Source organism: Protobothrops mucrosquamatus, unplaced genomic scaffold (genome assembly GCF_001527695.2).
Source record: "Protobothrops mucrosquamatus isolate PMUCROS unplaced genomic scaffold, P.Mucros_1.0 scaffold1114, whole genome shotgun sequence".
Lineage (NCBI taxonomy): Eukaryota > Metazoa > Chordata > Lepidosauria > Squamata > Viperidae > Protobothrops > Protobothrops mucrosquamatus.
This window is the reverse complement of record NW_015387333.1, coordinates 230071-252980: the sequence shown is the minus strand read 5'-3', so window position 1 is coordinate 252980 and position 22910 is coordinate 230071. Positions and strand designations below refer to the sequence as shown.

At 41.9% G+C, this 22910-nt stretch overlaps 1 protein-coding gene across 1 annotated transcript in view; it reads left to right on the top strand.

The window, feature by feature from the left end:
• Positions 1 to 21519, top strand: part of NIPAL3 (NIPA like domain containing 3) — a 29632-nt gene extending 8113 nt beyond the window's left edge. Inside the window, exons 3-12 of the mRNA XM_015820294.1 lie at positions 1828 to 1896; positions 1979 to 2150; positions 4107 to 4166; positions 5195 to 5340; positions 8859 to 8955; positions 10836 to 10971; positions 14340 to 14428; positions 16786 to 16849; positions 18014 to 18108; positions 19294 to 21519. Coding sequence (XP_015675780.1) covers positions 1828 to 1896; positions 1979 to 2150; positions 4107 to 4166; positions 5195 to 5340; positions 8859 to 8955; positions 10836 to 10971; positions 14340 to 14428; positions 16786 to 16849; positions 18014 to 18108; positions 19294 to 19472 — 1107 coding nt within the window. The 3' untranslated portion in view covers positions 19473 to 21519. The remainder of the gene's footprint in view (positions 1 to 1827; positions 1897 to 1978; positions 2151 to 4106; positions 4167 to 5194; positions 5341 to 8858; positions 8956 to 10835; positions 10972 to 14339; positions 14429 to 16785; positions 16850 to 18013; positions 18109 to 19293) is intronic.
• Positions 21520 to 22910: the final 1391 nt, after the last annotated feature.

Here is a 22910-nt window from a genome sequence, read left to right as displayed (position 1 = left end):
CCAGCAGCGCCATGGTGGCCATGCCCTCCACCCACACCCCGCAGCCTCATCTGCACACGACAGGGGGCGGGGGCGGAGTCTTGTCCCTGCTGCCCAGCTGCCATGTCTTTGGCTGCGCTGCTTTGTGCGGCCCATGCTCACGGGCGACTCTCCAGGGGGGTTGCTGGTGAGGAGGGGGCTGCAGGGGGAGGCAGGGCTGGGGCAACGGTGCACGTGCCCACAGAGAGGGCTCTGAGTGCCACCTCTGGCATGCGTGCCATAGGTTCGCCACCACTGTTTATAGTCAATCTCAATAAAATATAGTTCTGGTCTTCCTGTGGAATTGATTTTCTGGTCTGGTCTACCTAATGGGGATGACCTGCCCTTCTGATAATATTATAATATTGCCAAATAATCTCCCGTAACTTTTGGGAAGGTCAGAAAGCAAGTGAGTCACACCCCGATTTTATGACCTTTTTGCCCACTACAGTTGTTAAGTGAATCCCAGGGTCATTAAGCAAATCCGGCTTCCCCCATTGACTTTGCTTGTTGGAAGCCAGCTGGGAAAGTTGCAAATGGCGATCCAAGGATGCTACAACTGTCCTAAATACAAGCATCCAAATTTTGATCCTGTGACACTGGGGATACTGCGTCATAAGTGTAAAGACCAGTCATAAGTCACTTCTTTCAGCAACGTCACTTTGAACGGTCACGAATTGAATGGTTGTAAGTCAAGGGGCGTTTTTGGCCTTAGAATTCTTGCACAAACGAGTTTGGAAATGCAGTGGACCGGATTCCTCTTAGACAGTGACCATCCTAGGGTTGAATGTAGGGATGAGTTTGGTTCAGGCCCGTTCAACGTATCTTTTGAGAACCTCAGTTTGGGGAAAGCTGGCATGGCATTTATGTGTGCCTGGACAAATACATGCTCCTTGCAGGATTTTTATCTGAATATCGTAAATGTGAGTACTGGTGATAAGTCACTTCTCTCAGTGCCATTATAATGTTCGATCCGTTGCTAAATAAATGGTAATTTAGTAGTAGTAGTAGTAGTAGTAGTAGTAGTAGTAGTAGTAGTAGTAGTAATAATAATAATAATAATAATAATAATAATAATAATAATAATAATAATAATAATAATAATAATAAAGTTGGAAGGGACCTTTGGAGGTCATCTAGTCCAACCTCCTGCTCAGGCAGGAAACCCTACACCATTTCGGACAAATGGCTGTCCAGTCTCTTCTTAAAAACTTCCAGTGTTGGAGCATTCACCGCTTCTGGAGGCAGGTTGTTCCACTGGTTAATTGTTCTAATTGTCCTTAGTTCTAGGTTGCTTCTCTCCTTGATTAGTTTCCATCCGTTGCTTCTTGTACTACCTTCTGGCACTTTGGAAAATAGCTTGACTCCCTCTTCTTTGGGGCAGCCCCTGAGATACTGGAAGACTGCTATCATGTCCCCCCTCATCCTTCTCTTCGTTAAACTAGACATTCCTAATTCCAGCAGCCGTTCCTTATATGTTTTAGCCTCCAGTCCCTTAATCATCTTTGTTGCTCTTCTCTGCACTCTTTCTAGAGTCTCAACATCTTTTTTACATCGTGGTGACCAAAACTGGATGCAGTATTCCAAGTGTGGCCTTACCAAGGCATCGTAGAGTGGTATTAACACTTCATGTGATCTTGATTCTATCCCTCTGTTAATGCAGCCTAGAACTGTGTTGGCCTTTTTGGCAGCTGCAGCACACTGCTGCCTCATATTTAAGTGATTGTTAAGGACTAGCTGTAGCATATGTCTGTCTTGCATTCTCAGAAGCTGCAAGTTTAAAACCTGTGCTTTTTCCGTTCTTTGCAGGAAAACCTGATCGGTGCCTTGCTGGCTATTTTTGGGCACCTGATGATCAGCATTGCTCTCAACCTCCAGGTGAGCTGGGAGAAAGAGAAATAGGATTCCAGAGCCATAGAAGCCCAAATGAGTCTTCTCACTCTCCTTTCTCTTCCCTTAGAAATACAGTCATATCCGGTTGGTGAGTTGCAAAGAGTCTAAGGCCTACTTTAGGACCAAGACATGGTGGTGTGGTTTGTTCCTTCTCTGCCTGGGAGAATTGGGGGTCTTCTCCGCCTACGCTTTTGCCCCCCTGTCCCTGATAGTGCCTCTGGGGGCCGTCTCTGTCATCGGTAAGTCCCTCAACACAGACTAGGAAACCAAGGACATGAATGCTGATAAGACTCTTATTAATTTTATTTGTTTATTCATTCATTCATTCAATTTATATAGCCCCCCCACCCCCCCGTCTAGCATTTGTGACTCTAGGTGGCTCACACCTTAAAAATAATAATAAATGCAGGCAGTCCTCGACTTACGACCACAACTGAGCTCCAATTTTTGTTGTTAAGTGAATTTTGCCACAATTGTTAAGTGAATCACTGCAGCAGTTAAGTTAGTAACGTGGCTTTTAAGTGAATCTGGCATCCCTGATTGACTTTGCTTGTCAGAAGGTCGCAGACTCTGCGACCGTCATAAATATGAGTCAGTTGCCAAGCGTCCGAATTTTGATCACATGACCGTGGGGATGCTGCAACCGTCATCGGTGTGAAAAATGGTCATAAATTGCTTTTTTTGGGGGGGGGTGCCATTGTAACTTTGAATGGTCACCAAATGAACTGTTGTAAGACGAGGACTGCCTGTTAATTACAAAGAGCAACTAAAATGAAATCACTAAAAAAACCCAATTGAACCAGTTAAAACGTAATTTGAGGGAGAGCAGAAGCCATATAAGAACAGCCAGCTTTAATTACAAGCAAATGAGGCAGCAGTGTGCTGCAGCTGCCAAAAAGGCCAACACAGTTGGGCTGCATTAACAGGGATAGAATCAAGATCACGTGAAGTGTTAATACCACTTTACAATGCCTTGGTAAGGCCACACTTGGAATACTGCATCCAGTTTTGGTCACCACGATGTAAAAAAGACGCTGAGACTCTAGAAAGAGTACAGAGAAGAGCAACAAAGATGATCAGGGGACTGGAGGCTAAAGCATATAAGGAACGGCTGCTGGAATTGGGTATGTCTAGTTTAATGAAGAGAAGGACGAGGGGGGACATAGCAGTGTTCCAGTATCTCAGGGGCTGCCCCAAAGAAGAGGGAGTCAAGCTATTCTCCAAAGCGCCTGAAGGCAGGACAAGAAGCAACGGATAGAAACTAATCAAGGAGAGAAGCAACTTAGAACTAAGGAGAAACTTCCTGACAGTTAGAACAATTAACCAGTGGAACAACCTGCCTCCAGAAGCAGTGAATGCTCCAACACTGGAAGTTTTTAAGAAGAGACTGGACAGCCATTTGTCTGAAATGGTATAGGGTTTCCTGCCTGAGCAGGGAGTTGGACTAGATGACCTCCAAGGTCCCTTCCAACTTTATTATTATTATTATTATTATTATTATTATTATTATTATTATTATTATTATTATTATCATCATCATCATCATCATCATCATCATCATTATTATTATTATTACTATTACTATTATTATTATTACAAGGTTATAGTGACAAGAGCCTTGGAAGTCTGGATGTGCCTTTCCCTTCCTTCATTTTATCTTCAAGAGAACCAGGGAGGGTCTTGTCAGAAATGTTTACTAAGGTTACAGTTCTGGCTGGGAGTTAGGTTTCTTTTATCTGACCATTATTATATTCGTTATGATTCTCCCTCCTGTTTCTCAAGGTTATTCCTTCTGCGTGCAGATAAGATTTGCGCCTACAGACTTCTCCCAGGATGCTGTATGATTTTTATGCCCAGTGATAAAATCTAGTATCAGAAATATCTCAAAAACCGCAATCCATATAAAATTGCCTTCTATGTAAACAAGGTCAGGCGGTGGTTCTTCAGGATGCTAGCTAGCAAGAACCACATTCCTGCATCCTGTCAGATCCAGGAAGCTTTGTTTGATATGTAGGCCAGATGTTCTTGAGATATGCTGATTTGTTTAAAAAAAAATATGAGAGGAAAAAAAAAATCCCTAATACTGAACCAAACATTTCTACAAGTGAAAATACACACATAACCCCAGCTTGAACTAATGAGACCGGCTGTCTCTAGCACTGGCAAAACTCATTACTTGCTGTTTTCTCATTCAGCAAGCGCAATCATCGGAGTCATATTCATCAGGGAAAAATGGAAACCGAAAGACTTCTTGAGTAAGTGGTTGGGTGCATTTTTTCAGAACTACCTGTCTTCAGCATGTTTTCTTTTACCTTTGCTTCCCTTGGTGCATCTTGCATGGATTGTACAAATCAATAAGAATTGGTTTCTGCCACTCTCTGCTAAAATTGCAATTTATTATTATTATTATTATTATTTTTGCTTCTTTTGCACCTGCTAATTTGTTAGGACCGGCTTGTAGGTAACTGGCTATTTTTTCATTATTTCAGAAAGGTCAGTTTGGGGGGCGGGTTTAATGGGTTTCTCATCTTGGAAGTCCAGAAGAAAAGGGGGACAGGACGGTCCCTGTTAATTCACACCCAGATCCCAGGGGAGCTGTTCAGTTTTCCTTTTTTTTTTGCTAATCCTTTTAATTACAACACAGGTAGCCCTCGAGTTACAACCATTCATTTAGCGATTGTCTGAAGTTAAAGCAACACTGAAAAACGTGACATATGACCGTTAACGATCGTTGTAGCCTCCCTGTGGTCACATGATGTAAATTCAGATGCTTGGCAACTGGCGTGTACTTAGGACAGTTGCATTGCCCTGTGTGATCACCTTTTGCGACCTTCTGATAAGCAAAGTCAGTGAGGAACCCAGATCCATCTAACAACCGTGTTACTACTGTAACTTGACAACTGCAGTGAGTCACTGAACGGCTGTGGTGAGAAAGGTCATTAAATGGGGCAAAATTAACTTAACAAATGTGTTAGCATAGCAATGGGAATGCTAGGCTAAACTGTGGTCATAAGTCGAGGGCTATCTGTACTTCTTCTTACATTGCATTAATTTTAAGATCTTTACCCGTCCTATGTCTGTCGTTTCTAAGGGCCTTTATTCTTCAGGAAAAACTCTACTGGTAGTGCAGGTCTCGTTATTCCCAGCATGGAGTTGTATTCCAAGCCATCCAAAAGGGCAGCCATCTCATTTTTGTAACTATGCATGTGTATAACTCAGAGCTGCTGTAGACCTCCGAACTAATGCACTAACACAGCTTTTCCTTGTCTTCATCCTGCCAAAGGGCGCTATGTTTTGTCCTTTGTAGGCTGTTCTTTAGCCATTGTTGGGACCTACCTGCTAATCACCTTTGGACCGAACAATCATGAAGTCATGACAGGGGAGAACATCAGAAAGCACTTGGTCAGCTGGCCGTTCCTTCTGTATATGGTAAAGGGATCCATTTAATCGAGTTTAATCTGGGCTCTTCACCCTCCTCTTCATTTTGCTGAGATGCCTAAGCCAATTAATGATGTTTTGTGCTTGCTCGGTGGGGTTACATGCTTCCTTGATCAGGATCAGTGTTTCTCAACCATGACAACTTGAAGAGGTGACTCACAGAATTGCTGGCTGCCTGGAGAATTTGAGGAGTAGGCCTCCACACATCTTAAAGTTGCCAGGCTTGAAAAATGCTGATCTAGAGCTTTAGTTTTAACTGATCTGTTGAGTGAATCACAAAAACTGAGATCAGATATCAAGTTAAGCCATAGAACAAGAGTAGGCAGTCTCAGAGCTGTATGCAATCTGGTGCCGGTAAAAAACAGTAGACAGGTTTCTTATTTTCAGAAAGATAAAGGATATTCTGAAACAGGATGCCTGTAGTTAAGAATAATCAAGAATCTGGCCCAATACTTTAAGGCAGAGATCCCCAACCTTTTGGGCACCAGGGACCGGTTTCGTGGAGAGAGGTTTTTTCGCGGACCAGAGGGCTTGTGGTTTTGTGTTCTGCCTGCATCCCGCGGATGGGGCTTTGCTTGTTTGTGTGGACCGGTTGCTAGCATGCCGTGGCCCAGTACTGGTCCACGGACCTGGGGTTGGGGACCCCTGCTTTAAGGAAACAAACAACCCTCTCTCCAATACCGCCATGGTTCAGCTCCAAGTTTGTTAAGAATGGTTCTCAGGCATCAAAAAGTTGACTGCCCCCTTGCCATAAACCATGATTTGCAAATCACAATAATGTATTAACACTTTGTTATTCGGTGAAACCAATTAGATAACATTATGATTTAACATGATGTGATCCCAAATTTAGATCTGCAGTTACAATGGATTCCTAGATATCCTTACTCTCTAGGTATCCTAACCAGGTCAAGGTTGACTCAGGCTTTCTTTCTTCCAAGGTTTGTTAAGTTGAGGACCCAGATTGTGGGGCGCAATACATTGACTCTGTAAACCACATAGAGAGGGTTATAAAGCACTGTGAAGCGATATATAAGTCTAGGTGCTATTGCTATCCTTACTTTATATCCAGCCTAGATGGTTGTGTTTAAACCCAAGATCTTGGGTTATTTTAGCTGTAGTGGGTTAAACAAGCCAAATTGGCCAACTCATTCTAATAATCTAGGTTTACAAATTACAGAGGATCAATTCTTGTGTTATTGAGAGCAGCTGGTTTAGTGGGGAGGCTATTCACTTTCTGACCAAAACAACCAAAAATGAGCAATCTGCCAGCAGAAAGAAGAAATTCAGCAAATGGGTGTGTCCCCCAGAAGATTTTATTGATTTATTTTATTGATTTATGTTGAGACTCTAGAAAGAGTACAGAGAAGAGCAACAAAGATGATCAGGGGACTGGAGGCTAAAGCATATAAGGAACGGTTGCTGGAATTGGGTATGTCTAGTTTAATGAAGAGAAAGACGAGGGGGGACATGATAGCAGTGTTCCAATATCTCAGGGGCTGCCACAAAGAAGAGGGAGTCAAGCTATTCTCCAAAGCGCCTGAAGGCAGGACAAGAAGCAATGGGTGGAAACTAATCAAAGAGAGACACAACCTAGAACTAAGGAGAAACTTCCTGACAGTTAGAACAATTAACCAGTGGAACAACCTGCCTCCAGAAGCTGTGAATTCTCCAACCCTGGAAGTTTTAAGAAGAGACTGGACAGCCATTTATCTGAAATGGTATAGGGTATCCTGCCTGAGCAGGGGGTTGGACTAGATGACTTCCAAGGTCCCTTACAACTTATTATTATTATTATTATTATTATTATTATTATTATTGTTATTGTTGTTGTTGTTGTTGTTGTTGTTGTTGTTGTTGTTTTAAATGTGAACAGTCATCCATCTTGCATAAAGAACTTTAACCAAAACTCAGTGTAATAAAACCTCCATAAACAAAGTACATAATTAAAATAACAATTGCACAAGATTATAAGGATATAATTAAAATAATTACACATGATTATAAAAATATACTTAAAATAATAATTACTCAGGAACTGAGGCACTGCCTAATAGCTTACAGGGTTACGTTTGCTAGAGGGCTATGTTTGCTTGTTCATGAGCAAGATGGCGGATGCAGAAATGCCCAGACATGCTCCCCACTTCCTCTGTTTCAGGGGCACCAATTGCATAAGGTGCCATGTGGGCTAGCAAGCAGCTTTGAACCCAGGTTCAAATTGACTCTTGGCCACGAGAGCTCCCTGCGTGACTTTGGGCCAAATCCTTTTCCCTCAGCCCAGTCTATTTAGCTGTGCTGTTGTGATCGGTGAAGCTTGGCTTAGCCTTAGGGAATGTTATATGCGTTGCCCTGAGTTCCTGGAGAAAAGGCAGGATCAACATTTAACAAATAGATAAAATAAGCTGCACTCCACCTAAGTCAGGGGTGTCCAATCTTGGCCACTTTAAGACCTGTGGACTTCAACTCCCAGAATTCCTCAGCCAGCCATGTTGAAGTCCATGAGTCATAAAAGGGCCAAGTTTGAAGACTCCTGCCTTAAGCTGATACAGATAGTTATGACCTACCTGAAAAAGGGGACTTATCACCCAAATCTGGTCATTGGGGGAAATTCCCCTTCAGAGCTGGATCATGTCCACTTTTTCAGGTAGGTCGTAATTTTGAACAGTCCTCACAGTCACGTGACGGCAGTTTGGGCACTTCTCAACACGCATTGACGGCCACTTGCAGTGTCCTATAGTCGCATTCTTGTGGAAAACGAAAGAACTCTTACGAATTCCAGAGGGGTTTAGCAGAGAGGTTTATTTGCGCAGGTTCAGAGGCATATAGAGACATGCAATTCTGAACGAGGAGGGCGGGATTAGACTTCAGTTTTATACTATCCTTTCAGGAACAAAGGACTACACACATTGTAATACACATTGTAATACATTTGGATCGTTTCTCATGGGCATACAATGGAAGGTTTTGCTACATACAAAGTATCCATGTGCAATGCGCATTTGGTTAGCCACATATTACTGACACAGAACTTTCCCAGTGAATTTTCCCAGTGATTATGCATTACATCATTATTCTAGCAATTATGCAGACAAATCATTATTCTAATAATTGTTCATTTTACTACATTATTATGACTGAATTTTGTGGCAGTTTTGCTAAAAACTGGCACTTCCGGCCCATAGTGAACAATGGTTTACACTTGTGACCTCTGTGTTCACCTAATGACTGTCACAAAAAAGTAAAATCATTTTACCAGCGTTACAGCATGTGACCATAATAGGCATCCTCCAATGTGGTTGTAACTTGAGGACTACCTGTACTTGGAATGCAAACTCCAGCCAGCTCCCAGATTTTGGGGGGGAACTAAGGCAAGGGGATCCCCTTTTTTCATTTCCAAAAGGGAGGTCTGTCTCTTTAGCCTGCAAGGACAAGTATGTGAAAAGAAAAAAACTGGAAAGTCAGCTTTATTTCAGATCCAGTACCTTATTTGTTCTCTTTCCCTTCTTTAGCTGGTGGAGATCATTGTGTTCTGCCTGCTTTTATATTTCTACAAGGAAAAGAAAGCAAACCATATCGTGGTGATTCTGCTCCTGGTAGCCCTTCTTGGTAAGTTCTCTTCCTCTTTATGTAAGGTAAATTTCACAAACTGGATTGCTAAACCTCTGCCCTCTGATTAGCAAAGAACCAAACTCATGCACACGGTATGTGTGTGAAGCTTAATCTCCGTTCAGCTTCCCCAAAGGTGGCTCTTTCTACGATAGGTGTTTTGGGGGCTGCATCTTGCAGAAATCCTGACCCATGACACCCCACCCCCCAGGAGTAAAATTTTATGTATTTATTTATTGGATTTCAAGACTGAGTCCAAAAGGATCCTGAGCCACCAGGAAGATAGCTACCTAGAGCAGCGGTTCTCAACCTATGGGTCGCGACCCCATTTGGGGTCGATCGACCATTTCACGGGGGTCGCCAAGCAAGGCTGTCCGCCATTTTTTTCCCCTTTTCCGGCGGGTGCCTTACCTCCCTTGAGCTGGGCCAGCTGGTGGTCGGCCTGCTCCGTCTCTGCTGCTTGCCAGCTACGCCTCGGCCGGCGCAGGGGGCGGAACCACGCATGCGTGGCGCTCCCGGGCAGGGAAAGTCCTCGACTTACGACCGGTTGGGTAGTCCTCAACTTACGACCGGTTTAGTCCTCGACTTACGACCGGTTTAATCCTCGACTTACGACCGGTTGGGGGTCGCGGCATTAAAAAGGTTGAGAACCACTGACCTAGAGAAAGCCCCATGAATAATATCCAGATAAAAATAAATTCATCAAGGGTTGAGTTGGAGAGAGCTGAATAAGTCAATGAATTAAGGCGAATATATGTGTCTCGGGATAATGTTGCAGGATCCAATCTGGGTTGGTGACCAAGACCGGAGGTTTCTTCCAAGCTTTTGGACTCGTTCTGGAGCCCATGCTCGGAGAACTTCTCTCTACCGGTAAGTGTGCTGTTCTGTGTGTGGTATTTATGGTGCCTGTTGTAAGTAGCTTTTTAGATGTTGCTTGGCCAGCCATCAACACACCCCAATCAACATCTAAAAAGCCACATACAACAGGCACCATAAATACCACACCCAGAACAGCACACACCCTGATAGAGAGAAGTTCCCTAAAAATGGGCCCCAGCAAAAGTCCGAAAGCTCGGAAGACGAAACCTCGGGTCCCGTTAACCGACCCAGATTGTCCAAGTTCTTGTTCCCGTTGATGGGGTCTCGGTAATTCCCATTACAGGTGGGTCCTCGATTTATGATCACAGTTGAGCTCAAAATTTCTCTTCACACGTTAAGTGAATTTTGGCCCATTTTATGACCTTGCTTGCCACAGTTGTTAAGTTGTTAAATTAATAACATGATTGTTAAGTAAATCTGGCTTCCCCAATGACTTTGCTTCTCAGAAATGTTGCAAAAGGTAATTTACACGACCCCAGGACGCTGCAACTGTCATTAGTATGAGTCAGTTGCCAAGTGTCTAGATTTTGATCAGGTTAGCATGGTCGTAAATGTGGAAAATGGTCATAAGTCACTTTTGTCCGTGATGTAACTTTGAACAGTCACTAAACAAACTGCTGTAAGTTGAGGATTACCTGTACATATGACCGTTGCAACATCCCCATAGTCACCTGATCAGAATTCAGACGCTTGGCAACTGGCTCGTATTTATGACGGTTGCTGTGTTCCGAGGTCACGTGATCACTTTCTGCTACCTTCTGACAAGCAAAGTCAATGGGGAAGCCAGATTCACTTAACAACCGTGTTACTAACTTAACAACTGCGGTGATTCACTTAACAATTGTGGCAAGAAAAGTCGTAAAATGAGGTAAAACTCACTTAACAACAGAAATTTTGGGCTCAATTGTAGTTGTAAGTCAAGGACTACCTGTACTGTTTTTTCGCTCGCCGTTGTTAGTCTTTGATCTTGAACAATACAAGGTTTATTGATGGTTTTTCAGGTTCCATGACTGTCATTACTGTCAAGGCCGTTGCGGGCATGGTTGCGGTTTCCATTCGGGGGAATATGCAACTGGGCTACCCCATCTTCTACATCATGGCGGTGTGCATGGTGGCGACAACAGCCTTTCAGGCAGAGTAAGTGGAGCCAAGCTTGCTTGCTTGCTTGCTTGCTTGCTTGCTTGCTTGCTTTCCTTCCTTCCTTCCTTCCTTCCTTCCTTCCTTCCTTCCTTCCTTCCTTCCTTCCTTCCTTCCTTCCTTTCTCCCTCCCTTGCTCCCTTTTTTCTTTTTCTTTCTTTCTTTCTTTCTCCCTCCCTCGCTCCCTTTTTTTCTTTCTTTCTTCCTTCCTTCTTTCCTCCCTCCCTTCTTTTTTCTTCCTCCCTCCCTCCCTTCTTTCTTTTTCTTTCTTTCTTTCCCTTTCTTTCTTTCTCTTCCTTCCCTTCTTTCTTTCTTTCTTTCTCTTCCTTTCTTTCCTTCTTTCTTTCCTTCCTTCCTTCCTTTCTTTCTCCCTCCCTCGCTCCCTTTCTCTTTTTTTTTCTTTCTTTCTTTCTTTCTTTCTTTCTTTCTTCCTTCCTTTCTTTCCTCTTTCCTTTCTTTCTTTCTTTCTTTCTCCCTCCTTTCTTTCTTTCTTTCTTTCTTTCTCTTCCTTTCTTTCTTTCTTTCTCTTCCTTCCTTCCTTTCTTTCTTTTCCTTTCTTTCTTTCTTTCTTTCCCTTCCTTCCTTTCTTTCTTGCTTTCTTTCTTTCCCTTCCTTCCTTTCTTTCTTTCCCTTTCTTTCTTTCCCTTTCTTTCTCTTCCTTTCTTTCTTTCTTTCTTTCTCTTCCTTCCTTCCTTTTCCTTCCTTCCTTCCTTCCTTCCTTCCTTTCTTTCTTTCTTTCCCTTCCTTCCTTCCTTCCTTCCTTTCTTTCTTTCCCTTTCTTTCTTTCTTTCTTTCCCTTCCTTTCTTTCTTTCTTTCTTTCTTTCTTTCTTTCTTTCTTTCTTTCTTTCTTTCTTTCTTTCTTTCTTTCTTCCTCCCCAAATGTGTGTTTTCTTCCTGCAGCTCACCACCAAATGTCAAGGCAATTCAAATTTAATTAAAATGAATTATAGATTAAAAATAGAGCCTGTGCAGCAGGTGGCAGTGGAAACTACCGTAGGTAATTGCATTCTTGTTGCTGCTTCTGACCAGAGATGGGCCTTTTAGTAGCAATTTAAATAATTTCCTGTTCTAAAGAGGCTTCAAGGGGAGCATTTGGGAACACAAAGCTAAATGCCAGCTTCCCACCCTCGTTGCAGCTTGCGTGGATTGCTGGAAGTGTGCTCAGAGGGATGGAGATGCAGAGCATCCTTCCTTACATATAATAAGAGATGTTTTTTTTCTGGATCTTAAGGTTCCATTTGCAACCATCATAGTTGGCAGCCAAAGCTATAATTTGGTATAGCAACCAAACAGGACAGGTACAGACTCCAACAGATAGTTAGGACTGCAGAAAAAATAGTTGCAACCAGCCTGCCTTCCATTGAGTACCTGTATACTGCACGGGTCGGAAAGAGGGCTGAGAAAATATGTACAGACCCTGGGCATGTTTCAACTTCTCCCCTCAGGATGCCACTATAGGGCATTGCATGCCAAAGCAACTAGACACAAAGATAGTTTTTTTCCCCTGTGCCAATTCCTACAGCACTGTCTTATGTCTAAGGATATTTACCCATATAGTAGGGCTGTATTACTATTATCCTTCTCATCTTTCCTATTACCTTCTATTATTGGTATCTTATGATTATATTACTTTGTTGTAATGTACACTGAGAGCTTATGCACCAGAGGCAAATTACTTGTGTGTCTAATCACACTTGGCCAATAAAGAATTCTATTCTGTTCTGTTCTGTTCTATTCTTCTAGTCTAGTCTAATATACTAGACCAGTGATGCCGAACCTTTTAGAGACCGAGTGCCCAAACTGCAACCCAAAACCCACTTATGCATCGCCGGGTGGGCGTGGCCCATTGGGTGGGCATGACCCATTGGGTGGGTGTGGCTGCGGTGGTAATGGCAGACTGGGTGGGACTAAAAAGTTCAATCAATCAATTCCAACTTTGCAAGATCTTTTTTTTCCCGCGAGAAGTTGAAATTGACTGATTGAACCTTTTTTTTTTTTTTTTTGCACACGGCAGCGGAGGCCTAAAGCGAAAAGATTTTATAAAACCCAGCTGAAGGCCTAGGACTGGGGCAATGGCGCGCGTGTTCACAGAGAGGGCTCTGAGTGCCGCCTCTGGCACCTGTGCCATAGGTTCGCCACCACTGTATTATACTATACTATACTATACTATACTATACTATACTATACTATACTATACTATACTATACTATACTACACTACACTACACTACACTACACTACACTACACTACACTACACTACACTACACACTACAATACAATACAATACAATACAATACAATACAATACAATATAATATAATAATATAATATAATATAATATAATATAATATACTACTACTACGCTATGCTAATGCTATGCTATGCTATGCTATACTATTATTCTCTTCTCTGTTCCATTCCATTCTAGTAGTTTCTCTCCTTCTCCACTATTGAGATATTTTTGATTTCCACCAGCCAGCCAATACCCAGTAGTTCTCAACTTACAACCATTCATTTAGTGATGGTTTGAAATTACAACCACACTGCAAAAAGTGACTTATGAGCAGCCCTCGGACATACGACTATTGTAGCATCCTTACAGTCATGGGACCAAAATGTGGGCACTTGACAACCAGCAGCGTGTTTACGATAGTTCCAGTGTCCCAAAGTCATGGATCCTCCTTTGCAATCTTCCCAAACCAGCTTCTGACAAGCAAAGTCAGTGGGGGATGCCAGATCCGATTAACAACCACAAGATTCACTTCATAGCTACAGTGTGATTTGCTTAACAACGGTGGTAAAAAAAGGTCATAAAATTAGATGCAAGTCACTTAATCGCCTTGCTCAGCAATGGAAATTCTGGTCCCACGGCTGGCTGGGGAATTCTGGGAGTTGAAGTCCATACATCTTAAAGTTACGAAGATTGAAAAACATTTTTCCCGTTTGCATGCTTTCTGGAGCATTTGACATCCATACGTAGTCCCCCAAATGGAGAATATTGGCAGCTCAGGATTGAAATGAGGGGTCCTTGATGCTCTCTGAGCTTAATTGTTTTCCTGCAGACATTTCATTACCCAAACAAGGTAACACCAGCAGGAAAAAAATCAACCAAGCTCAGAGAGTACCAAGGACCCATCGTTATAAAACATTACCTGAATACTTTGGAATGAGCTGAAATTTCATGCCATGCAAATCTGCTTGTTTTGCCCACAAGATCAACAGCCGAATCTCAAGACTGGTGATCCTGGTTTTGGTTCATGGTTTCTGTGCTGAAACATCTTTGGCTTTTGTGAAATGTTTTGTTATTTATTTATGCACAGCGTTGTCTGATATTTTTTTCCCCTCCACTGTCTTTATTTTTCTCCTAGGTTTTTAACCCAAGCTTCTCACTCGTTTGATGTATCCCAGATTTCCAGTGTGGGTTATATCCTGTCCACTGTGATAGGAATTTCAGCAGGTGGGTGTATATTCGGTGCATTAAAATGATAATAGCAGCTGATCAGCAAATACAGGTAGTCCCCAACATATGACCGCAATTGAGCCCAAAATTGCTGTTGCTAAGTGAGACATTTGTTAAGTGAGTTTTGCTTCATTTTACGACCTTTCTTGCCACAGTTGCTAAGTGATAAGTGAATCTGGCTTCTCCACTGATTTTGCTTGGCAAAAGGTTGCAAAAGATGATCGCATGATCTTGGGACAAAGCAACAGCCGTAAGTACGAACCGGTTGCCAAACATCTGAATTTTGATCACATGATCACAGGGAGGCTACAAAGATTGTAACCAAAAAATGATCATACAGTAATGGCCAAAATTGTGGAAACCTTTTGGGAAAAGTGTAGAATAGAAATGCCCCCTTTGGTTAAGTTTCCACCCATTTTTCTTCTAATTTCTTTATAACTGTAGCCTCGTTCACTTAATAATACTATTATACATCGCTTTCTGGGCAGTCAACTCTTTGCACCATTACTTTAATTTTACTACGTTTTACAAGCTCACTAAATGAAAGAACACAAAAAAAACCCAATCAACTTGATAGCGATCACATAACACACTGACAAATGTCCTCCTCTCAGCTTCAATACGTGACATCAATAACTGAATCCTACTGTGATCTGATTGTCTCATGGCCAAAACAAGATGACACCTGATTGGCTCTCTAAACACTCAGGCTCATTGGCTACAATCAGATGAAGGAAAGCTACCTGATATCAACCTAAGCAAGTTGTGCTGCCTTTTTCTGGTTATTTGGCTATAACTTTTCATAGGATACAGTACAGATAATTGAACAAACTATGTTGCATTACATTCTTGATTAAATTATCTTTCCATTGATATATAATTTTATGGTACTACTTCAAGAGAAAATAATAATAATAATTAATAATAATAATAATAATAATAATAATAATAATAATAATAATAATAATAATAATAATAGTTGGAAGGGACCTTGGATTAGATTATCCAACCCCCTGCTCAGGCAGGAAACCCTATACCATTTCAGACAAATGGCTGTCCAGTCTCTTCTTAAAAACTTCCAGTGTTGGAGCATCACCGCTTCTGGAGGCAGGTTGTTCCACTGGTTAATTGTTCTAACTGTCAGGAAGTTTCTCCTTCATTCTAAGTTGCTTCTCTCCTTGATCAGTTTCCATGCGTTGCTTTTTGTCCTGCCTTCAGGCGCTTTGGAGAATAGCTTGACTCCCTCTTCTTTGGGGCAGCCCCTGAGATATTAGAACACTGCTATCATGTCCTCCCTCGTCCTTTTCTTCGTTAAACTAGACATACCCAATTCCAGCAGCGGTGGTGGTGTTATTAGCCATCAAACCTCAAAAATACACTTTTCCCAAAAGGTTTCCACAATTTTGGCCACTACTGTAAGTTCCTTTTTTCAGTGACGTTGTAACTAAATGAACTGTTGTAAGTCGAGGACTACCTGTAGCCTGAAATGGATTTCGCCAGATTTCCCATCCCTGGGAGAGAGTCCCTAACCGAACGCTTCCCTTGAAATATCTTTTTAATGCTTAAAATGAAATTGCCTGCATTGATGACAAGATTCTGTTGCTCCCTTTAGGAACTGCTTTTCCCAGTGAGACAGACATTTCAAATTTAGACCAGGTTTCTGGTGCCTAACAAATCTTCTCTGCCATTTGGGTTTGATTTCATTACTGTACATATCTAGTGAGTAGAAGACACTAGTCATTTCTTCAGCAAGGTTGAGTTTTGTACCCACCACAGTTCGAATCCAACATGTTACAGTACTTATTTAAACATGTAAAGCAGGGATGCCCAACCTTGGCAACGTTAAGGCTTCTGGACTTCAATTCTCCACCCTGGCTGGAGGATTCTGGGAGCTGAAGTCCACAAGCCTTAAAGTTGCCAAGTTTGGACACCCCTGGTTATGAGAAAGCCTCCTGGGAAGATCATAAATGGTGATCACGTGACCCAAGGATGCTGCAACTGTCATAAATATATCAGTTGCCAAGTATCTGATCATTCCCGGCTCTTCTCTTGATAGCTTAGTTCAGGGGCCTTCAAACTCGGCCCTTTTATGACTCGTGGACTTCAACTCCCAGAATTCCTCAGCCAGTGTGCCTGGCTGAGGAATTCTGGGAGTTGAAGTCCAGGTGTCATAAAAGGGCCACGTTTGAAGACCCCTGGTTTAGTTGGCACTCTTTCGAGTTATAAAAATAAGATCTATCCATGCACCAATTCTGTCTCCTTGGATGTGTTTTAATTTTGTTGATGCTGTTAACATTTTGCTAATCTTCGCCTAGCATTTGGTTCTATTTGAGAAAGCTTCTTTTCTTTTTCAGGTGCAATTTTTTATTTGGACTTTATTGGAGAAGATGTTCTCCATATTTGTATGTTTTCTTTGGGGTAAGTTTACAATATCGATATAGCTTATGGGCTCTGAGTCACCTTTTTCATTTCCTTTTTCTCTGCTTGGCAAGGCTCTTTCCTTTTAATGGATGGTGGCTATTCAAAGGCTACTTTAGGCATCTTCTAACTAATGGTGGGAAGCAGTGTCAATCATTATAGCATACAGTTGCCCATCCGTTGCTAATAGTTTGGGGAAATCTCTGGCTGGATTCTTCATTGCATGAAAAAACGTCAAGCGCAGGGGTGTCAAACTCAATTTATTGCAGACCGCATCAGCATTGCGGTTTCCCTCAGGGGGGCGGGTGGGTATGGCCTACTGGGTGGGTATGGCCAGCTCTACACCGTTCGCGTCAAGGGTGCCTGTGGGACCTGGGCAGGAGTGGGATAGATCTGAGGGTCTCTGGCAGAAGGGCAAGCGCCAAGGCATGGTCCACTGGAGGAGCCTCACTGTTCCTCTCAGGCCATGCAGGGGGGGGGCTTATGGAGCTAAGACTGAATGCGTTTCAGCATAGATGGCCACCACAAAATTGTACATTGGCTCCTGGCCGGCCTGGGCCAGGGCCAAGGCAGCGGGGGCCGTTCCCTCACTGTTTCCAGGATGGCTTCGCGGGCCACATGAAACCACTTCGCGGGCTGCATCCGGCCCCCGGGTCTTGTGTTTGACATGTCTGGTCTAGCAAAACCAATTGACAGCTGATCTTATTCTCACTCACAACCCTGTCCGGAGTTTGCCGAACTGGGAAATGCTACCCTAATCACTGACTGACAGACTGACTGACACAAATTCTTTTCCTTAAGAATTTGTGTTGAGGTAGAGAGGGCTCGTGCACAACTATTTTAAGTGAGTAAACAAGGTCTCAATAAATTTCTCAGAGGGTTAGAAGGGCACTTCAGCTCTCCCTATGGCTTTGGAAAGAACTAAATTTAGTTAGAACTATTTTTTGATGTTCCTGCTCTTCACAAATGCTTCACTTGTGTCCAGAATAGTCTTATAAAAGTGTCCGGAAATGTTTACTTTGCCCCATCAACTGAGGTAGCATGTAGACTGATGACTCACTTTCTGTGAGGTCAATGGGTAGCTAAGATTTTTAGCTGTCAGCCATGTTTTCTCTTGCATATGTTTCAAACCTCTTTATCTTGCCCTTTTAAAATCTCTTTCAGATGCCTCATTGCATTTTTAGGTGTCTTTCTGATCACTAGAAACAAGAGGAAATGCATCTTTTTTGAGCCTTACATCTCCATGGATGCCATGCCAAGTAATCTTAAAATCTATTACCTTTTTGATAAACCAGTAAAAATTGACAAGCTGACTGACCTCACCCCACTTTATTATTTGATTGTACCACTTGCTGTAGGTTGGGTACAAAAATGGGGCACAGAAGCAGCATGAATGAACCTAATCGTGGTTATACTGAAAGTGTAATGTCATGAATGTCCTTGGCTTTTATTTATGTTCCTTTTAATGTTGATCGCTTCCATGGTTTATTCTGTTTTTCTCCTATTTTAACAGCTGCCCAGAGTCTCATATATGAGATGGGTGGCCTATAAATTAATGTATTAAATAAATACACTTTCAGAGTCCCCTTTCATCCATTTTAGATTTGATTTTGGAGTATTGAGGGAGGAATTTAAGGGGCAAAAAATTGCTTTGGGCCATGTAGAGCAGGGGTCTTCAAACTTGGCCCTTTTATGACTTGTGGACTTCAACTCCCAGAATTCCTCAGCCAGGCACGGAATTCTGGGAGTTGAAGTCCACAAGTCATAAAAGGGCCAAGTTTGAAGATCCCTGTTGTAGAGGATTAAAACATCTCACCCCTCAATAACCTTGAAAAACCGCAAAGATTTGGACAGTGTCCCTATTCAATTTGGAGATGATACTACATTATTATTATTATTAGCATTAGCATTAGCATTAGCATTAGCATTAGCATTAGCATTAGCATTATTATTATTATTATTATTATTATTATTATTATTATTATTATTAGTTTGCCACCCATTCTAACTTGAGAAGGAGGTCTATATCTTGGGTATTTCAATAGATGTTTAGTCTCTCTTCCTTTCCCTCCCTCTCTTGAAGCAGTGTTTCTCAACCTCAGACCTCAACTCCCACACTTGTCTTTAAGCGTCCAAGGCTGAGAAACACAGTCGTAAGGTGATCCAATCTTGCTGCCATCCAGTGTGATGCAACTCTGGTTCCCAGACCAGCTAAGTCTCAGAATGTGGCTTTTGGGATCCAAACTTTAGAACAGTGTTTCTCAATCTTGGTAGCTTTAAGATGGGTGGACTTCATCTCCCAGAATTCCCCAGTCGGCCTTCCTTTAGAAGATGAAATTATAGTTCGGTTGGGTTAATGGAAGCGACAAGTCAAAAGACAGCGATTGAATTTCTGTCTGTTTTGAAACCCCTGCATTTCAAACCACTCCATCTTTATCCTTCAGACATGCAGAATCTGCACGACAACGGAACGGCAGTTCAACCTGAACTCAAGACTTCTTTTTCCTATGGCGCCCTGGAGAACAATGATAGCATGTCTGAAATTTATACTCCTGCTACATTAACTGTTGTCCAGGAAGAACATGCTTCTTGTCGGATCATGTCACACAGCAAAAGCGAGTGAACGCTCTTTGAAGGAATACTGTAGGTGCGGCTGTTTATTTATTACCCCTCCCTTCCTGTTCTTTCACTCAACTGAGCCCAAAAGGCAGCTGAAGTACTGATGAACTCATATAATAATTCTAAATAAATACTGATTTAAGAATCACATACCTGCAGATACGAAAGTATTCCATGTTAAGCTGAATTGCGTTGGAATCTGAACAGCTCCATCACCGCAAACACAGAAGGCATTTGAGTAGCTAAATAGACTAGACAGTACGTTGGTGAATGCAGACACTCTGCTATAACAGAAGCAGGGGTTTCATTGGAATAATCAGGGATTGTGTGTCTTTTAAAATCAGGAAGAATGGCATTCTCAGAGAAATGTGTATTGGGGATTCCCCATGCTGAAAACGAGTTTCCCTTTTTCTGTTGGCATGGCTAAGCAGAGATGTATAAAGACAGTTCATTAGTGTGCCCTCTGTTTTACTTAGTATATCTTGTTCTCCCAAACCTGGGAATTGGGAGGCAGGATACATTCTAGTATTCTGTTATCCTGGTCAAAAGGTTCAGTCAACCGTTCAACATTTTTTCCGATGTAAACTTTTGAACTAGATGGGGCAGCAGCATGATAAGTAAAGACACATCACCACTGAGGACTCATATCTTTCAGATCAACACACACCATGATTTAATTTGGGTCCAACCTTGGTCTGCAACCCCAGGTGTTGAGAATGTGATGCAACCTGTTTTGCTAACCCAAAGACCGCCATCTTGAAATCATACTGTTTACGGTTTTAATAAGTGCCCTGAAAATGAATTTCTGGGTTGTGATGACCTTTGCATTAGGCCTGGTCTTCATATTTAGCAGGTTTGGGTAATACAGGATGAATGGCATCATTTTATAGTAACGTTTGGAGACTGCTATTGAATGCTGTTTTGTGGATTAAAAATACTTTCTTGCAAACAGAAATACAGCCTTCTTCTGCAGATGACTCTGAGTTGTGACCAAAACCTCCTTCCTTCTTTTCTATATGTGCTATTTATGTTTAAATGTGCGGGAATTATTTAAAATGGGGGAGCGTTAAAAAAATCTCCTGGTGCTTCAACTTCCAGTCTAAATACCGAACTCATTTTGCTACTGTAGCCTCAAGCAAAGATGTTTATTTCCTGAAAGTTTTTATTTTTAATATGTACTGTATTAGGATTGTATCTGCTCCTTCTCCCCAGCAGATGAAAACACTTAAAACAATCTTAAAAAGCTAAGCCCTGTTAGATGTGATTTTGCATTGAAGATGAAAGACCAGTTGGAAAATCCCCAATTGTAGGATGTACTGGGAAATGGAAAAAGCATCTCCAAAAATACAATCCCTACCCTTTTTCAGAATGATGTCTGATTTCTGTTGGTTACCAATAGAAATGAATAGATTCTAACCCTGGTTTTGTGGAAGAATTGACATGAATGTAAACCTTGCTGCAGTTTTCAACGGCCCTGTGGAGTCTGAATGGAAGATACCCAGGTATTTTGGCCCAGTTTCAGAGTGATTTGCACTGAAGATCCATGGACAACACGAAATTAAGCAGTGTTTCTTATCCTTGGCAGCTTGAAGATGTGTGGACTTCAACTCTTAGAATTCCACAGCGGGTTAAGGAATTCTGGGAGTTGAAGGCCACACATCCTAAGGTTCTCAAGTCTGAAAAGCACTGCTCTAAACATTCTCAAAATCTTCAGCTTTCTTTTTGCTTATTGCTTTGATATATTTTGGAGACATCTGTAGGAAATTGAATTTCTTCCCATGCCATCACATCTTCCCTAATATCAAACAAATATTTAGGCGTAACTGCAGAGGAGGAAAAAAATTTCCTGGGTTATTGATCTGGGAATCATTTTCCAAGTATACTTTGTTTGGAAATCTCTCTTCAGTTCTTCTTGTGGAGACAGCTAATAAGTCAAGGTCCTTTTTTAGAATGATAGCTAACATTCTTGTCTCACTGATTTCTACGATGTCAAACATATCTGTTGACTGAGTATACTGTCTTCACCATGGTCTGTGTAAATAAACAAAGCTTTATGACACAAAGATGGCATCTTTTGTTCAAAGGAAGCCTTACATCGGGTGGGTGGGGAAATAAATTGAGTAAGAAGCCACTTTGAAGACCATATGGGTAGAAAGGCAGATTACAGGTATATAATGAAGTAACTATAGGAAGTCCTCAACTTGCAACCACAATTGGGTCCAGAATTTCCGTTGCTAATCAAAGTGGTTGTTAAGGAAGTTACACCAGATCTTACAACTTTTTGCCATTGTTGTTAAGTGGCTGTGAAGGTCAAAAATGGCGATCACAAGATCCTGAGACCTGCAACCATTGTAAATGCATGCTGGTAGCCAAGCAACCAAATTTTGATCATGTGACCTGGGGAGGGGATGTAAATGTGATGATTATTTGCAAGTCACTTTTTAGTGCCGTTGTAATTTTGAACAGTCACTGAACAAAGGGTTATAACTCAAGGACTACCTGTAATGAAAGCAAACACAAGGGGAGATTTTTGCAGAAGCTCAATGATGCCTTAGTGGAAGCAAGTCATCATACGATGTTGTATTCCATATTTGTAATTTTGACACACAGGACCTTGAGATAGAAGGAATTTTGAGCATTTACCAATCTTGGCTGCATATGGCTCAATTCAATTCATACCCAGAGGATATGATCCCAGTCAACAACATCAAAGATCTTATCCAGGAAGCTTGCATGAACCAATTAAGTCCAGGATATAGATGGAACATCTGTCACATCCAATAAGAAGGAAGTGTCTTCATCCATTTCCCTCAAAGGATGGGTCATGTCTCTTTTTGGCTGTAGATGACAATCAACACTCTGCATAAAAATAGAGGGCCAGCTGCCCAGTCTTGATCAAGGCACCTGGCATTTCTAGAGATTAGGACAGGGGTCTTTAAACTTGGCCCTTTTATGACTTGTGGACTTCAACTCCCAGAATTCCTCAATCAGGCATGGTGGCTGAGGAATTCTGGGAGTTGAAGTCCACAAGTCATAAAAGGGCCAAGTTTGAAGACCCCTGGATTAGGGGAAGGGAGGAGATACACACTGATCACTCCCACCCAAAATATACAGGAGGACGGGTAGTCCTCAATGCAATGGGTGGAGCACATGGTCCCTGCCCGTTCTGCCTACTACTATTACTCCAGAACTGGTTGTTAGCTAATTTAGATAGCAATCTTGAATACAGTTTATTAAACCAAGATTTATTGAATGCACTAGTTAGCCTTGTCTTCCATTTCTAATCATGACAGGAAATACAGGTTTGGAAACATGCTAAGGCTTCATCCTCTGATTGAATGCAAAATGTAAGATGTGGCTGACATGCTAATGAAATGGTGGCACTGACAGATGCTTGAGCTAAGCAGTTGTTAAGGGAGATTTTTAAAATAGAAGTTTTGTC